The sequence below is a fragment of the Ursus maritimus genome, unplaced genomic scaffold (genome assembly GCF_017311325.1).
Source record: "Ursus maritimus isolate PB19 unplaced genomic scaffold, ASM1731132v1 scaffold_22, whole genome shotgun sequence".
NCBI classification, from domain to species: Eukaryota; Metazoa; Chordata; class Mammalia; order Carnivora; family Ursidae; genus Ursus; species Ursus maritimus.
Genome location: NW_024424675.1, coordinates 32,741,887 through 32,760,643, shown reverse-complemented (window position 1 = coordinate 32,760,643; position 18,757 = coordinate 32,741,887). Strand labels below are relative to the sequence as shown.

Here is an 18,757-nt window from a genome sequence, read left to right as displayed (position 1 = left end):
GACAGCCAGTGAGAGAGAGACAAGCAGGGGGAGTAGGTGAGGAAGAAGCAGCCTCCCAGCAGAGCAGCCTGATGTGGGGCTCGATCCCAGATCGCTGGGATCACGCCCTGAGCCGAAGGCAGAGGCTCAACAACTGAGCCACCCAGGCACCCCTATATATTGTATTCTTACAATAAAGTGAGCTAGAGAAAAGAAAGTGTTAAGAAAATCATAAAAGAGAGAAAATACATTTACAGTACTGGACTGTATTTATTGAAAAAAATCTGTGTATAAGTGGACCCATGCAGTTCAAACCCCTGTTGTTCAAGGGTCAACTGTAGAGAATACTATAAAGAATAAAATGAAAATTATATTTAGCAACAATCACTACTAACATTCTTCTGTTCCTTTCCTTCAGGACTTTTTCTATGCGTTTATGTATTTTTTCTTTTTTAGCAGAACATAGCTTATATAAACTTCTATCAAGCACACAGATTTTAATTATACAACTGGATTGATTTTTATGTGTGCACAGACCAACGTGACCCCAACCCAAATCAAGATCTAGAACATTTCCAGCACTCTAGGAGGCTTCCCAATTGACAACCCTCTCAATCTCGATCACCACACTCAAGTCTTTCCTACTTTTGAATGTCATAAAAATGGCATACATGCATTTTAAAAGTTAAAAGGGGACACAGCTGTTTTACATATTTTTTGATTAGTATATCATGAATATTTCCCAGTCATAATTTTTTCAAAACTGCTTAATGACTATGTATTTTATCATACGCATCTACATGATTAATTTAATTATCCTTCAATTTTTGCACAATTAAGTTTATTTCTGAATTTTTGCTATTCTAAACAGTACTATGTGGAACATTTTTATACAGCAAGAGGATAGAATAGTGAAGTTGTTCAGAGCATGGGTTTCAGAGTTAAAGAGATTGGAGTTTGAGCCCCAGCCTATCACTTGCTCGACAGGCTTGAATTTGTGCAATTTACAACACCTTGTTGAGCCTCAGTTTCCCCACCTGAAAATGGACATGGCCATACCCAACTCATTGGATGTGGCTGCAAGGGCTAATTGAGGTAAGCATAAAGAGCTTAGCATATTGCCTGGCACTGAATGAACACCCAGTAAATGTTAAGCTGCTATTATTCATCTTTTTGCTCACTTCTAATTATTTCCTTAGGAAAAATTCCTAGAAGTCGAATTGCTGGATCAAAGAGTGCTTGTCTTTAGGGTTTTTAATACAGTCTGCCAAATAGCCCTCCAGATAAGCTGTGCCAATTCACAGAACTACCAGCTGCGCGTGAGAGCGCCCTTCCACCACCATCTCTCAACAATCAGTATCATCGTAAAGAAGAGAGGGAGCAAGCCAGAAAGAACAAAGAGAAGGAAAAAGAAAAAGAGAAACCTTGCCAATCAGATAGGGGGGAAAACCCCTTATTGTTGTTTTGCTTTCTGGTGAGATTGACCATTTTCTTTTCTTATATTGGCCATTTGTTTTTCTTCATTTGGAGATCTGCCCGGTCAGGTTTTTTGCTATTTTTTTCTCTCGGGACATGTGCTGGTGTTTCAATAACTGGACTATTACCCGGTTTGAGAAGTCCTGTTCCATCTCTGTATGGGCCACAGTTTCTGTGATGGGCCTTTGGCCTTGGTCATCATTCCCAAGTTCCTACCTTGGTGGTCTACCTGATATCCTGGTTCCTTTAGGTTCAGGCTTCTGCTTCATTCTGGCCAGGACCCCCTGCTCTCTCACTATCCCATACCTTGCCAGCCTGAGATGCATAGTGCCTAGAGCAGCTAAGAATCCAGTGTCTCTTTTTCCCTTTAAATGCATGTTTGCCCAACATTTGCTTAGGAAGGAGGCTGCATGAGACATAAGAAAAGAGGTGGGAAGGAAGAATCCTTGTGGCAATAAGCAATTCAGCTCTGGCCCTGAACTTGCATAACTGGCTTAATGAGACTAGCGCCCTGGAGTTCAGCAGATCCATCTCCCTTAGAAGGCAGTTTAACAGTACAAATCATCTTTTCCCTCCCCAATGCCCAAGCAGTTTAAGTATCCCCTTCAAACGAGCATAGTGGTACTCTTGAAAGGAATCCAGGTCAGTATAATTCTTTCCATCTCATTTCATATGCAAAGTTGCTTTAGACCCTCAGAGATGCATAGCACCTTTGACAGATTAGAACTCTTGGCAACTGCCCATCTGATGATTGCTTTCCTGGTTCTGCCTGGTCCTGGTAGAAGCCTGGGTTTCTGAGATCTTTGGGGTCATTCCTCGCCAAAGAGGTGATCCAGGACACAGGGACATGAAGTAAACTCTCTAAAAAACTTGACTGTCCTGAAAGAAGATACCATTCCCTTCAATTAAATTGGAGAATATTTAAAAAGAGAGTGAGATGAGAGAAGGAAAGAAAATGAATTATCTAGAAATTAACTTAGCCAAGCATGTCAGAGAAAGCTCACTAATGGAGATGTGTATTTCTTGGGTAAATAGAGATACCTTTGTGAAAGGTAAGGCACAGCATTGTCATGGTGTCAACTCATATAATTCTAACTAATATTTGGGGGAGAGAAATTAGATAAACCAATTCCAAAATTTGCATGGAAGAGTAAGTTTCCAGGAGTAGCTAAGACAAGTAGTCTCAAAAATAAAAGCAAAGGTTTTTTTTTTTTTTTAAGATTTTTTATTTATTTATTCGGCAGAGATAGAGACAGCCAGCGAGAGAGGGAACACAAGCAGGGGGAGTAGTGGGAGAGGAAGAAGCAGGCTCATAGCGGAGGAGCCTGATGTGGGGCTCGATCCCACAACGCCGGGATCACGCCCTGAGCCGAAGGCAGACGTTTAACCGCTGTGCCACCCAGGCGCCCCAAAAGCAAAGGTTTTGAAGTGTAAGCACTACAGACCAAAGGAACAGAAGAGAAGAATCCAGCAAGAGACCCATGCATGTGAGTATTTGGTATGTGATAGAGAGGGCAGCACAGATCAGTGGGGAAAGGATGGATTATTTTAACGGTGTTAGGAAAGTGACTCTGCTGTATGGAAAAAATAAAATAACATCTTATCTCATATCACATAAAGACAAATTTCAGCTGAATTAAGAAGCTATAAAAAATTGAAAGGCAAATCGGTATGATATTGAGTTAGGGAAACATTTCTTAAATAAGATACAAAACCATAAAGGAAATAACTGATGGATTCCTGTTCAATAAATGACATCACAGACAAAGTTAAAAGGTATTTGCATCATATGTACAACAGCAGATGATAAAAAATTAAAATCTCAATTATATAAGAAACTGAGTAGTAAATCAAAATTTGGCAACCCAAGAGAAAAATAGGCAAACTCACTTTCTGAGAAACTCAAGTAGTGAATAAACATATGAAGACAAACAGTATATTAGATATCAGAGAAAGAAAAATCAAAACAGTGATATTTGGCTTTAGATTCATCAGACTGGAGGAAAAAAAAAATCAGTCCTGGCTAGGATGTAGGGAGATGAGAACCTAATACCTTGTAAATTAGTGTAGACACTCTGAAGTGTAATTCCAAAGTATTTCGCGAAACTGAATACATTTTAATCCATTATTTTCCTAATTGTGGGTCACGGGCCATTAACACATTATAAAATTAGATTAGTAAGTTGTAATTGATGTTTAAAAAGGGAAATTGAGCTAAATAGAATAAAACACACCAGAATGTTTTTCTTATGATGAGGATAAGCACTATTTCACAAAACTTTTGTTTCACTTGTGTTCATGGAGGGAGCCTTACCAGATTCTGCTGTAAAAAATGTATTTCTAATGCTGCATCATAGTCAAAAGAGTTGGAAAGACACTGTTAACCCTGCCACCCAGCACCCCACTTCTGCTTAGAAACTCTAGCAGAGATAAAGAGACGGGTATGAAGATATTCATCACAGTGTTCTTTATAACAGGCATGTGATGGCAACAAGTTCCACCAGTCTGAAAATGAATCATGTTTTAATGAAGGCAAAAATTAGACAGTCCTTAAAACAAATGAATTTGAGTTACACAAGTTAACACAGATCTCAGCGAAAACAAAAACAAAAAACAAAAATACCAGTATTGATTGAACAAAAAGGGGCAATAGAATGTAATACACAGCACGATAGCATTTACATGAGGTTTGATAAATGCCCTCCCAAAGCAGTATTATATATTGTTTGGGGATACACACACATATATGTAAGCAAGGTTTTGGGGGTGGATTGTCGAGGCTTACACATCTGACATGTGAAAGTAGGTGCCGGTGGTGGTAGGGAGTGGGAGTTATGCAGTTGTGGGACTGTGATAAAAAACAACAAAAAGAATCACAAAGACAATAGCTAATTTGAGAGAATGGGGACTAACGTCATATGCTTCTGGAGAGGAAGAGTGGGCCAATATTGTTTGGGGAGATTTGTCAATACTTATTAAAAGCTTCCAGAACATGCATCTTTTTTTTTTTTTAACGATTTTATTTATTTATTCGACAAGATAGAGACAGCCAGCTAGAGAGGGAACACAAGCAGGGGGAGTGGGAGAGGAAGAAGCAGGCTCATAGCGGAGGAGCCTGATGTGGGGCTCGATCCCATAACGCCGGGATCACGCCCTGAGCCGAAGGCGTGATCTTAACCGCTGAGCCACCCAGGTGCCCCATGAACATGCATCTTTTTGACCAGTGTTTCCACGTCTAAGGAAGCCATTAAGCGTTAAGTCCAACAGCTGAACTACAAGAGTGTTTCTTTGAATTTTAACATGAGAGCAAAAACATTAAATCATATGAAAGGTTATTCAGTAATTTAAAAGAGTGACATAGAAGTATATTTATTGCTGTGGGAAAATGTTCATGATAGGAAGCTAAGTGGAAAAAAACAGATCACAGGCCATGAAACTACTTACAGTATGAGACCATTAAAAAAGCACTTATATGAAACATGGTCAAGGCAGGGAAAAGGGAGAAAAACATCAGGTTAAAAAGTGGCTGTCTCTGGGTAGTGTGATGAAGATGATTTTCAATTTTGCCTTTGTGCTTATTTTCTCCCCACAATTTCCTAAAATGTGCAAACATTATTTTTGTAATAAAATTCATTTATTTTGATTTGAAAATTGAGGAGGCTATCCAGATGATTTGTCAAATGGAAGGAACTAGGTTGAGAAGGGAGAATGAGGCATGAAACTATCAGGATGGGAAATGAGGAGACGGTCAAGGAGCTCAGAAGCAGGGAGGGCAAGGAGAAAGTCTGGAGAACAGAGGATCTGGCCGTGACTTACAGGGACTCTGCAGCCTAGCGGCTTGGCCTGGAGGGAGGGGTCAAGGTGCGGAGTCTCAGCCCTGACGCAGCCCAGCCCTACCTCCTACAGGCAGTTTGCCAGTCTTCAGATGCCCAGTGGCCCAGACTCCATCATCTTCAAGCCTTGATCCGTTGTCATTGTCCTGTTGGTCAGGCTGGGAGTGAAGATTCCCCCAAATATGGGGCTCTGTTCACCATGGGGAACCTCAAGCCACTATCAGCCTCAGCTGGGTATAGCCAGAATGAGACAGGGAAGGGTTCCTTGAGGGTCACATGTAATAGCCTCAAGTCTAAAGGGTTCATAAATGAGCCATCCAAATGGGCAGGACCTGGAGAGCACTGGGACAGAAAGAATGTCTTAGTCATGTAATGCTGAGTATCAAATTACCACGTACATAAGGGCTTACACACACACACACACACACACACACACACACACACACACACGTTTACTAGCTCACAGTTTCTGTGGGTTAGGAGTCTGGGCAAGGTTCTGCTGGGTTTTTGCTTCAGGGTCGCTCAGAAGGCTGCAGTCAAGGTGCTGGCCTGGGCTGTGGTCTCTTCTGCAGGCTCAATGAGAGAAGAATCTGCCTCCAAGCTCACATGGCTGTTGGCAACATTCGGTTCCTCTGGGCTTTTGGATTGAGGGTCTTCATTCCTAGTGGGCTGTTGGCCAGAGGTTGCCCTTGGGCCTGCCTGACGTGACCCCTTGCTTCATCAAGCATGCAAACGGAGAAGGGCAAGAGAGAGAGTATGTCAGCAATGTGGATGTTACCATGGAATGCGATCTAAGCATGGGCATGACATCCCATCACTTTGGTCTCCTGTTATAGGTTAGAAGCAAGTCACAGGTTGCACCCGCACTCAAGGGTATTCTTGGGTACCCGGTGCATGGGCACGGGTCCGGGGGGGAGGATCATCTTGGAGTCAACCCAGGAAAAGGGCAACCCAGAGAACAACAAGCTGAAACAAGAGGGTGTGAGACTAAGGAATGGGATGGGGACCCCTGGGGATGGGATGTCCAGAACCATCTCAGTTATAGCCCTGAAAGGACATCCTGGGCAGCCCCTCAGTCCCAGGGAAACCAGAACAGTTGGAACACAGATGATGTGTCACACTACCCAATGTAGAGAGTCTCTGTTTCATGGACAAAGTTTTCACTTGGCATTGCTATGTCTTATCACTTCTCTAAGACCATCAACCAGCCTTTTATCAAAGAGATCGCTGGCTTCAGACCCAAGCCTTCTGCAGGCTACCGTATCTCCCTATAACTTCGTGTCATTTCAGTTGTGTCCTATTTACTTATCTTGTTACTTTCTATTTATGGAAAGTGATACTGGGTTCTTCATTTATAGTAGTGTTACCAAATTTTCATCTCAAGTAAATGCACCTAAACAAAAAGTCAGTTGAAGGAATAGCAACAAAATTATAATATTCGCGGCTTATGACCGCTGCACAAATCTGGAAGGCCTGTGCCACATGCCACTCTTGCCCATCAGCACCTGTGTGACTACACACTGTCCTACCTTCCCCTCCATTCATCCACACCAGTCACACTGGCCTCCTTGCCTTCTCCCCAGCACAGCAGGCACACTCCCCACCTCAGGGCTTTTGCACCTGCTGTTCCTTCTGCCTGGAACATTCTTTCTTCAGTCATCTGCACGAGTCACCCCTTCAGGCCTTTCCTTAAATGTCACCTTCCCATGATGCCTTCCCTGGCCATCCTGCATGACATCCTGCATATCAGTCCCACTCTGGACACTCCCCATTATCCTTTACTGTAGGTTTGGGGTTTGTTTGGGTTTTTAAGCTTATTTTTCTTTTTTATCCTGTTTCTCCCCCTTAGAATATCAGTTTCAAGAGGACAGAAATTTTTGTCTGTTCAAGTATTGGGTTTTTTTTTCAAAGATTTTATTTCTTTATTTGTCACAGAGAGAGCGAGCGAGAGAGCACAAGCAGGGGGAGCAGCAAGCAGAGGAAGAAGCGGGCTCCCTGCTGAGGAAGGAGCCTAATGCGGGACTCAGTCCCAGGACCCTGAGATCATGACCTGAGCCGAAGGCAGAGGCTTAACCAAATGAGCCACCCAGGGGCCCCTGTTTGAGTATTGTTTTCTGCACTCCCCAGGACCTAGAATGGTGCCTGGCTCAAAGGAAGTGCTCAGTAACTACTTACTCTCCAAGGGTTCTGTGGTGCGTGCGTGAGTCAGCGGGGTTCACAGGTACAAGGCTGGGGGGATGGCTGTCATTACCTTACTCCTCTCCCACACATTCCTCCCATGATCCAGGACCTGCACTCCCATTCCTCCTTCCTGTCTGCCCCCTGTACCCCCCAATCAGAAACGAAGACACCTGCCATGAAAATCAACATTTAGACGTGGCTTGGAGACGCTCTGGCTGAGTCTGGGGTTACTTGGTATCCAATAAAACATATTAAAGAGATGCAGGAGAATGTCGAAGAGTCTCTGGCAGGAAATAGAGTCAGATAAGTATATCCATGGGATGCTTTTGGTGACCAAAAATCCCCCCAAAAACAACAACAAACCCCCCCCCCAAACCCCCACCCCCAAAGCCCGAAGCAAAATGTATTAAACGATAATGAGATGTATATGCTAATAATTATCCCAACCCACTAAGTAGGGCAGCTCCAAGGTTGGTTAATTCAGTGGCTCAATGACATCATTAAGGATTTGGGCTCTTTTACCTGTTCCGCCGTCCACTGTTGCAGCTTTGTCCTAATTTAGCTTCCCTCTTGGTTGCAATAAGAATATGTCCAGCCATGGAAAAGGTGATGTTTCTCTCTCATGTCTATTTTTCAAGGGCGAGGGCACCTCTCCAAGTAGCTGCTTGCCCCCCGAATTTCACTCACTTCACAATGGCCAGAACTGGGTCCTAGGCATACACCAAACACGGGCAAGAAGAATGTGGGGCTTGTAGTGGAGGGTGAATTACCCAAATAAAAACAGAGGAAGGGGCAGGAAGATGGATTTGGTTAGGCAAGCTACCATGTAGGTTTCAGATGACCTCATGAAGGAACGGAACCGAGAACTGAAGTATCAGGCATCGAGGTCACCCGCTCCCTATTCCCATGGCTTGATTTGCTCTGTTCATTTCCACAGACTTCTTTTTCGCTGTCCTGCTTCTCTGGGCAGCCTGGCTTTCTTCACAGACATGGTCCATGGCCCAGACAAGGCTCCATTAGCCTCAACTTCATTTCTCCTCCCTGTTGAAGTACAAATACCCAGTAGTAAAGCTGTTAGCTAGGGAAGGGAACCGCTGTGACAAACACGTTTGAAATCTCAACGACTTCGGAGGATACAATTTTATTTCTTGCTTATATCCCAGCCCGATTGGGGTCAGTGTGTGTGTCTGCGTGTGTGTACGTGCGCGTGTGTGCGTGCGCATGTGTGCTGATCGAGGGTGACCCAAGAAGAGTAAGAGCAGCGTGATCCTGGGGCTGCTACAGGTGAAGCCTTGCTTAGAGGCAGCCCAAATGGGGTCTGCAATAAAGCCGAACTTTGTTCCCTGTCTTCCTGTCGCCCATGATCCCCCTCCCTCTCTCTTGCTTGTGCCTCTGCCTCTTTTGTTCTTGCGTCTCTCTGTTACTGTATCCCTCTCTCTTTCCTAGTCTTTGTCTCTTTCTACCCTTTGTTTCCTTTTTTCTCTGTCTCTTGTCCGAAGTGGTGGTTTATCGGAGCAGAAATCACACCCAGTTTTTTTTCCTCTCTTTTTTTAAACCGTAATGCCCCTCACCAAATAGTAACTGAAGATAGTCTTTGTGAAGAAGTGGAGAAGGTGTGTTCCTGCCCCCTTTGCTCCCTGTCCCCCCACCCCCCTCCCCACGCTTGCTCCCTGCCACTGGAGCACATCCGTTGCTTCCCCAGAGGGAGAATGGAGCCCGGAAGTCATAGGAAGGAAGCAGCAGAACGCAGGAGACTGAGTCATGCAGTGGTAACAGGTCCTGGCTTTGTTCCAGCTCTGTCTGGCCGTCCAGATGACCCAGGACTGCCATCCCACATAACTCTGTGGAGCTCTTTGTAGTTTTTAAAATACAGGTGAGCTCAGAATCTCCCTAAGGGGAATTCTGTGGCAAGGATGCTCTGTCCATTCTATGGAGCCAAGGAGGGCATGGGCTGTATCCAAGGTCCCACAAGAAGGTGGTGGTAAAGGCACTTAATGGCTTCCGCTATAGGGAAGGACTCCAGCCTCTAGCTCAGGGGTGGCCCTTAGTAAAATTTGCTGAAACATACCAGCCACCACAATGCTGATGATGACGATAGTTAATATAGTAAACACCTACCATGTGCTCTGCAGTGTGTTAAGTGTTTTATTTGCAATATCTCACTTAATTCACCCCACCCACTCCCAACTCTTTCAAGTAGATACTTGTAACATCCCCATTTTATAGGTGAGAAAACCGAGGCACACAGAAATTTAGTACTTTGCCTCAGAGAGAAAACCACATCGTTAGTAAATGTCAGTGCAATTGAGATGAATAGGTGGGTGGGTGGATGGATGGGTGGAAGAATACATTAATGGTTAGGTAGTTGGCTAGGGACTTGGAGTTAATAAAAGATTTTGATATCTCTATCCCCCTCAGCTTAGTCATGTATTAGCCACTTAAAGGCAAGAAGTGAGCCAAGGAAATACAAGAGTCCTCTCTCGAGCTCCAGTCTACATGGACAAGTTCATAAACAGCGGCATTCACGCTCAGTCAAGGATAAATTCATACCAACCAGGGTGCAGAGAGGCAGATACACGCACAAGAACAGAATCTTACAATGATACACAGATATCACTAGCACAACCCAGTTACACACACACACCAGGACATACAGAGGCCAGGATGCATGTTGCATTCAAGGGCAGACTGGACTCACTTCACACAGGAACACACACCTTGCAAGGACATGTTTAGAGACAAGGTCATTCACAGACAAGGACACAGATATGCAGAAATGCCCATCTATTGCAAGACGCGCACAAAGAAACAGATGTTTTACACGTGCACGTGCACACACACACGCACACATGCACACCCCTACCCCAGTAGGCAGGACACAGACACAGTCTGTCTCTTTCTGACAAAGCTGCAAACAGGCCCCTGTAGGGTTTAGCTATATTCTAGCCACTTCTCCCTTTCTCTAGAAAGGCACTCACCTGGGTCTTGTTAAATATGCAAAATTTAGGGGGCCACTTCCCTCAACGCTTTGTCTTAGAGGAGAACCCTTGAACAGAGGTGCTCCATCCAAAATGCGTTGTTTTCTCTTGATGCTCTGGAGCTGGGCAGTACCTCTGTCTTTCCTTTTCCTTCCTGGTCTTTACGAGTCCAGTCCGTCTCTTAATCCGGCTCAAGTAACCTCTGCAACTTCCTCAGGGTCAGCCATCCTGGCCCCGCCTCAGCCTTGTCATTTGTTGCCTCCCACCCGAGGCCCAGAGACTTAGGACCCAGGGTCCCCCTCCCTCCTCCACTTCACCTTTCCACAGGGCCTTCCTGCTCAGCCTCCCCGGCCTTTCCTGGGGAGGAAACAATCAGTGGTCTTTTGGTTCAAATTAGGATTTAACCTAAAGAGAAGGAGGAAGGCAACCCTCTGAATTCCAATCTATTCCTTCCAGAGAAGCCCCAGGGATTATTTTAACATGCAAATGTAAGGGCAGTGACTTTGTTTTATTTACTGATCTCTCTCTCTCTCTCTCTCTCTCTCTCTCTCTCTCCTCAGGGCCGAGAACAGTGCTGGGCACATAATAGGTGCTGTTTTCGGCTTAAACGCCACTTCCCCGGGGAAGTCTTCCTAGATTCCCTCAGGCTGGATTAGAACCACCCTACCCCCTCACACACTAGCAGGTGCAGACATGCACACACATGCACTAAAAGCACATAAATATATATCTTGTATGACACACATCACAATTGTAATTAAAATTATTATTATAGTAAAATAATTATATCATGTTATAATTAAATAATTATTGGCATAATTAACTGTTTAATGTTGCCAGACTGTAAACTCCATGAATTCGGGGACCAGGTCTGTTTTATTCCTCTCCGTGTGCCTAGGGCTGAGTACAATGACTGGACTGGGTGGGCACTCCAAATTACTCAATGAATGTGTCTATTGAGTACCTACAATCTACCAGGCATTGTATTGACATCTCATCTTCACCATGACTTGGTAAAGTGAATGTGAATTATACTCATTTTTTGATGGGACTCGCCCAAGGTCACACAGCTAAACTAAGGGTGGGCACTTAAACTCAAGGCAGGCAGTTCTTCTTCGACTACAAGCTACTGAGCCCTTGGCAATCTGTCTGGCCCTTGGCATCCTCCCTCTCCCTGGGCTGTGAAGCCCACACCACGAGTTTGTTCCTGACTCCCCACTGTTCCCTGTTCTGGACTCACCACTTCCCCCATCCCCCATCTCGAGCATCCCCACTATCAAACTTGTTCTTGGAACACATTATTCATACTCAGGTACAAGTAGTGGACACCTTAGATTTCCCATGGGAAAATGATATATTTACAAGAGATCGAAGATTTAAGCTTACAGGCCCAAACCCTACTGGGGGAATTTTAGGCATGAGCTAACCAAGAAAGGAGAAACCACACCAGGAGGCCACTGCCTATCTTGCTGGCCAGAGGCCAAGTCTGTTTCCGTTGGCTTGCTCTCCTCCTCTACACTGCCAGCTTGGTCTGCGTTCTCCCCAGGGACCCCCTGCCTCTCTTGCCAGGTGAGCAGGCAACCTGGAGCACAGCAGGAAAAGCACCGGCCCAGGTCAGGAGGCTTCTGCTGTGGTACCAGTTCTGCCCCTATGGGCGATACGGCTTTAGCCAGTCCCTTGCTCTTTCTGGGCCTCAGTTTCCCTCTCTCCCAGCGGGGGGAGGCGTTGGATGACCTTTCCGATTCCTCCCAGCTCTGGACGTCTGCCTCTGACAGATGGGGCTGTCCGGTCCTGAGTCGTAGGAGCTCACGCTTGCAGAGCACATACTGTGTTTGGGCACTGTTCTAAGAACTCCACATTTATAACTCACTCCATGATGACACTCGCCCTGGGAGGCGTTGTCCCCGTTTTACAACTGAAGAAACAGGCCCGGAAGAAGTTAATTCGCTTGCTCAAGGTCACGATTCCATTGTGGCATACGATATTAGCCCCAGACTCAGCGGTGTCAAACAACCACCATTTATTCTGTGGGCCAGGAATTTGGGAAGGGCTCCGCTGAGCAGTTCCTGCTTGCGTGTCTCTCATGCAGCTGCCATGGGATGGCAGTGGGGGCTGCGTCAAAGTTAGACACCCGAGATCACTCACTCACATGTCTGGTAGTTGATGCTGGCTGTTGGTGGGGGGCTCAGCTAGGCCCACTGTAGCCTCTCCAGCAAGCATGGCTCAGGGTCCTTATGTGGAGGCTGGCATCACCCAGAGTGCACAACCCAAGTGAGCCAGGAAGAAGCTGCGGGAAACTTTCTGACCTAGCTTCAGAAGTGACGCATGTCACTTCTTCTGCATTCTACTGGTTACAAGCCTGTCACTAAGGTTGACCCAGACTTAAGGGGAGGGGACATAGACCCTACTTCTCAATGGGAGGGCAAGGAACGTGCATACACGCTTTAAAACTACCACAGTGACTGAGATGATAAGTGGAAAAGCTAGAATGTGAACCTCTAAGCAGGGTCTGCATGCAGAACTGGCACGCATGTCTACTTTCAACATTTAGGCCTGGTTCCTGGGAGTCTCACTGCTTGTCAATCAGAAATGCCTCATGGGTCCCTGAGACTCCTTCCCCAGCTCCAGTCCAGCCTGCCCTGGCCTCCCTGTTGTCCTGTCCCTTCTCTCGGCCTCTGAGTGCCGCTCTCCCTCCGGCCTGTCTTCCTTCTGCCATGGTCTTAGGAGGCCAGCAGGGCCATGGACAGAGCACTGGCATTTCCTGCTTGCTGTGACCTTGGGTGTGTCATTTCCCCTCTGAAAGCCTCTGTTCACCTGTCAGCTTGGTGGGAAGGTATTCATCCAGTCAAGTATTTACTGAGCACCTGCTTTGTGCTAGGCACTCTTCTAGGCTCTAGGAACGGGGAGAGACAATGAGCAAATAATCAAGAAAAAAATATGTACAGTGTCATATATATATGATATGTCAGATAGTGATAAGGGCTAGAGAGACAAGTAAAGCAGAGTAAGGAGGATTTGGCATTTCAGGGAGGGGTGTCGCTACTTTACAAAGGGTGGTGAGGGTAGACTTTACCAAGAAAGTGATGTTTGAGCACAGGTCTGTGAGAGCGAGCCACACAGCTCCCTGGAGGGAAAAGTGTTTCAGCCAGAGGGAACAGCAAGGTCAGGACAGGGCATCTGGAGCTGACGGAGCCAGGGGCGTGATAAGAGGTAGGACAGACAGGGAGCAGAGCCAAAGGAGTTAGGACCACGCCCGCTTGGACTCTTACCCCGAGTGAAATGAAACCATGGCAGGGCTTTTGGCAAAGGAGCAGCAGCCTCTGACTTCCGTTTTCGACATCCCGATCCTGACCTTGAAGATGGAGGAGGTTATGAGCAAGAACTAGAGAGCCATTTCTAGGAGCTAAGAACAACTCAAGAGCAACTCCCCAGCAAAAGGCCAGCGAGGAAACAGGGGCCTCGTCCCACAGCCACAAGAAACTGCATGCTGCTACCAACGTGAATGAGCTTAGAAGCAGGTTCTTCTGCAGAACCATCAGACAAGAGCCCCATCTTGCTGGTACGTTGTGAGGCCCCAAGCAAAGAACACTGTCAAAACTGCTTAGATTTCTCACCTACATGACTGTCCACTAATACATGGATATTGTTAAGCCTCTTAGATTGTTATGCAGTCACAGAAAACTAACGCACATGTTATCTTCATCCTCACGGCCATCCAAAGTAGAGGGTCTCCCCATTATACAGACGAGGGAACAGGTCAGTGAGAAGGGCTTTGCCCTAGGCCACACAGAAGGGCAGTGCCACAGCTGGGATCAAAACTCTGGGATCTTGCCATCTCCCCAGGCTGCTTTGTAAAGAGTGAGTGAGAGCAGCTGGCAGAGGTTAGACATCTGGGGCTTGGCTAGATGGGGACCTCAGGCCCTGGGTTAGACAGAGAATGGAGTTCGGGTTTCCGACTGTGATTGTGTTAATCCTGGGGGCTCTGAGTGTGTGTGTGAGTCTGAAGACTATGGGTCCCTGGAGGTATCTGTGGGTGTGTCTGTGAGCGTGTGATCCTGGTGCAGTGTGTCTCCTTGTCTGTGTGCATCTGGGGGAATGTATCTGTCACCGGGAGTGACTGAGGCTGTGTGTGTCTGGGTGTGAGCATGCGTGTGTCGGGTGAAGTGTGTTTCAGTGACTGGGTCTGGGTCTGAAGGTCACCGTGTATGAGTCGCCCAGTGTTTGCTAGCGTTTGTGTGTCTGAGTGAATCAGTGCTCAGGGAGTCAATGGGGGGGGGGCTGAGTGTCTCTGTGTGCAGATCTGAGAGTGTGCGTCACCGGAGTGTATGAGTGTCTCTGTGTGTGAATTTTAGGATGTGTGTGAGTAGTGTGGGTGCATGAGAGTGTGTGTGCCTGTCTGAACTCTGTAGGTTTCTGTGGGATCTGAGGGTCTCCCTGCATGGCCAGGGGTGGGGGGCGTCCCTGCTTTTCATTCTGATTGCACGTGCGGGTCTCCTTTTGAGTCAGTATGTGTCTGTGGGTGTGTCTACCTTTGTCGGTCTTGTGTGAGTCTGAGGGTGTCCACAGGTGTATCTACCTGTGTGGGTCTCCGGAGACTGTCAGAGGGTGTCTGCGGATTGATTCAGCAAGTATCTCTACGAGCAAGTGAGTTTGTGGGTGCATCTCTCTGGGTGTGTGTGAGTCTGAAGGTGTCTTGCAGAGAGAATGCCCTCGTGTGGGAGCCTGTTTGAACTCCTCTGCGGGTTCACGTGTGAATCCGAGGGTCTCTGTGGGGGAGGCCGAGTGCTGTGAGCTGGTCGCTCTGAGTGCGTCCCTTCTGAGCCTGTCTGCGTCCCCGGGTGAGGCCTGTCTCGGTCGGTGACTGGATGCCTGCATCCGGGGCTGCGTGGAGGGTCGGCCCAGAGCCGGGGGCACGGCCCCGGGACCAGGGCGCAACCCGTTCGGCCCGCTCCTCCCACGGGGCGCGCACACCTGCCGGGCTGGGGGTGGCGAGGACCGGCCCCGCCCGCACCCTCCCGGCTCCCACGCCCCCGCGCGCGGCGCCCCCTCCCCCGGGCGGCGCCGATTGGCTGCTGCGGCTGCTTCGAGCCCGCCCCGCGCGGCCGGCTGGGGGCGCCGCGGGCCAGAGCGTTGCGCCGCCACCTCCTCCGCCGCTGCCGCCGCCGCCGCCACCACCGCGACCGCCGCCGTCGCCGCTGCCGCCGCCGGGACACAGCGCGCCTCGGGCTCCGCGCGCCGCCAGCTCGGGCCCGCCCGCCGCGCCCGCCAGCCCCGCCGCGGAGCCCCGGCCTAGCCCCGGGCCGCCGCCACCACGCCGCGCGCCGTACTCCGCGTCAAGAATGGGGCGGCCAAGCTGCCCAAGCCGCCCGCCGCCGCCGCCGCCGCGGCGGAGGCTCCCGGCGCGGGCGCGGGCATGGAGCGCTCGCAGAGCCGCCTCAGCCTGTCCGCCTCCTTCGAGGCGCTCGCCATCTACTTCCCGTGCATGAACTCCTTCGACGACGAGGACGCGGGTAAGCGCGCGGCCCGCCCTCATCCCCGGGGTGGGGGTGGGGGGTCCCGGGAGCCAGGGCCGGAGGCCCCCTGCCCGACCCGGTGCGCCCCGAGAGGGGGCCACTCTCTCCTCCCTACCGCCAGCCCTGCTCGGGATACGCCCCCACCCACGGGGCCCCAAGGTCTAGAGCATGCGGTGCCTTCTAGCCTCCAGCCGCCCCTAGGGACCCCTAGCTCCTCTGCATTCACCCTTTTCCCGCAGGTGGGCCCTTAGGGTTGGCTGGGCCAGCTCTCTTTACTCACCTGAGCCTACTGGATGCCCCCTGTCTTGTCCCTGGTTCCGACCTGCCACCCTCCCTGAGCCTCCCTCCTGTCTACCCTACACCTCGAGCCCCGGGGCTTTGGCCGCCTCACCCCTGGGGCTCCGACGCGCCCCCCGTCGTTGGAGGTGGCGCGCAGACCTTACCTCTCCATCTTTGTCTTGCCTGCATCCGGAGGCTCCCTGCCCAGGACCCCCGCCATGCGCCTAAGGCCTTGAGAGTCCTCATTTGGCTCTCCTCCCCTTCCCCCAGAGCCTGGGGCTCCAGACTCCCGGTTCCTATCATACTGGGGCGGACCGCGGGGAGACTGGCCGGGTGCGGCCTTTCCACCCCTCTCCTCCCGGCTGGTCCCGGAGGGAGGCGTAGGGCGGCGCCAACTCCTCACCTGCGCACCCCCCGGAATGTGCCGGGACCTTGGGTGCTCTTGTCCCTGGAGTAGCCCTTCTGGGTGGGCTGAACCCGGCCACCATCCAGCGGCCCGAGGAAGCTCGAGCTCCCGGGCCTGTGCGCAGCCTCAGCCAGAGCCCGAGGGGCGGGGAAATGTAGGGAAACCTGCTCTTTGGGGCCCTGGGACCGGGCAGAGGGAACATGAGGGCTCCAGATATGTTTCTGCGGTGAGGAAGCCAATCCACCAACAGGTGGGGTAGCTAGAGGGCTTGGGTGAGAGTTCCCCAAAGAGTGCCAAATTGGGAGTCAGAATCAGGTTCCAGTCTTGCTTCTCTACTTATTATCTGTGACCTTGGGCAAGTCCTGTCACCCCTAGCCTCGAATCCTCATCTGTAAAATGGGGTGAGAGTGCCTCAGACACAGGATGCAGTTGAAAGTGTTTACTGAATATCTGATGTAACAGAAGCTGACCATCTGAGAGTATTTGAGTTCAGGGAGAGGACAAAAAGGAGAGGGGCGTTTGTGGTGGGGAGGAGCAAAATGGCTTCATGGACACTTTGAGAACCTGATGAAAATATGGACTCTCTCTTCAAAAAATACACATATGAACTATCCTCAAAATTTTGTCTGCAGTTTTAGGGAGTTTATGGGTCCTGCTTAAGACTCCCTGACTGCAGGGACCCTTGCCTGGTCTCCAGGTTATCTGGTGAGACATGGGATGGAGCCGTGGGTAATGGGTGCTCACCTCTTCCTGCTGGAGCAGGAGGGAGGCAGGAGGGGAAAAGGTTCTCCAGAAGAATTTGTTGGCCAAGGAAATGAATGAGGGGTACATGAGGCAGACTCCTGACAGACCTAGAGTTGGGGGTGGGGTAAAGATGGTTCTTGCAGAGCCATTTTACAGAATCACCATTTTATGGAAAAAGTAAGTGAGGCTCAGAGCATCAAGAGCTTCCCCCTTGATGTAGCTGAGGGAGGTCGCTGTTCGGCACAGGGCGAGATGAGGGATGGCGAGGCTGTCTAACACAGTGGCCTCCACTGGAGGAAATCAGGTTAGTATGAGGGCTGGGAGAGGGACCCCCACCAGCATAGGCGAGCTGACTCCTCCACCCTTTGGCTAATGGTCAGGGACTCTCCTGAAGTTCAGCAGGCCACTTGGGTCTCAAGAGGCAGGTGGGGCAGGAGCATGGGTTTGTAGGAGCAGGGACAGTTAGGTTTTTTTCTCCTAAGTCATGCTCCATGTCCTCGGTCAGATGCCTTGGTTATCATTGCTGGTTGCAGGCAACTTGCTCTGATTTCGCTCAAGTCAGAATAGAGAACTTCATGTAATAGTAGAGATTTTTTTTTTTTTTTAAAGGTCCACCTGATGTTTTTTCAATCAAGTTTCTTCAAATTCTTGTTTTCCCCTTGGAAGAGACCTAGAAATCATCCTGTCCAACCCCTTTTGCCCTCCAATGGAAGAGTGTGTGTGCATGCATGTGTGTGTGTGTGTGTGTGTGTGTGTGTGTATAACCCAAGGTCACCCAATGAGGTAGGCACAGAGCTGAGACAAAAATCAGGTTTCCGGTTCTCTTTCCAGTAAACTACTAGCTTTCTGTCTGAAAGAGGATTTTTTTAAAAAGCCAAATCTCCCTGTGTGGAAAATGGTTCCCAGGTGAGGGGGCCCCAGGGAACGGCTGACAGCCAAGAGTTTGGTTTGGGCATCTTGCGCTCATTGTCTGCTCATCTTAAGGGATGCTTCGAGTTTGGGAGGGGGAGGGGGATAGTCAAGTTTCATTTCCGGGAGACTAATGAGTGTCTGGTAAAAATCGGAAGTAGGAAACGTTGTCTCGGTGCGTAATTTCTCTTGTTCTTCTCAGAGTCATTAATTTTCTCCTAAAAAAAGCCTTCTGGATTTATTCTTGTAGAACAGCACTGTGCTGAACTAATTTCTAAAAGCAGTGTGAATAATCTGTCACCTACTGGACAGAGACCGCTTCTGTAGGAGGGCTACTAGACCTGGCTTCGCTCCACCTTCCTCTTCCCTGATCCCTCCCCTGGCCCATGAATGCCAGTCTGTCTGATGGCTCGGAGGTGTGTCTCTGACAGCCTCTGGCTCATCGTGGTGCCTCCTCTT

The 18,757-nt window shown here is 49.0% G+C and overlaps 1 protein-coding gene and 1 long non-coding RNA gene across 4 annotated transcripts in view; one reads left to right on the top strand and one right to left on the bottom strand.

The window, feature by feature from the left end:
• Window positions 1-4,601: 4,601 nt before the first annotated feature.
• Window positions 4,602-8,507, bottom strand: LOC103669728. Of its 2 annotated transcripts, none has more exons than XR_570388.2 (3): window positions 7,992-8,507; window positions 5,753-6,003; window positions 4,602-5,630 (listed from the first exon to the last, which is right to left on the bottom strand). It is a non-coding gene; the product is annotated as an uncharacterized LOC103669728 (long non-coding RNA). The 2 variants fall into 2 exon arrangements; XR_570389.2 differs by having other exon boundaries at window positions 4,602-6,003; window positions 7,992-8,179; window positions 8,293-8,507.
• Window positions 8,508-15,860: 7,353 nt separating this feature from the next.
• The window catches only part of RIMS4 (regulating synaptic membrane exocytosis 4), a 61,617-nt gene continuing 58,720 nt past the window's right edge, over window positions 15,861-18,757 (top strand). For both annotated transcript variants that reach the window (XM_040638380.1, XM_040638379.1), the window contains exon 1: window positions 15,861-15,957. In XM_040638380.1, the coding sequence (XP_040494314.1) occupies window positions 15,861-15,957 (97 nt within the window). The remainder of the gene's footprint in view (window positions 15,958-18,757) is intronic.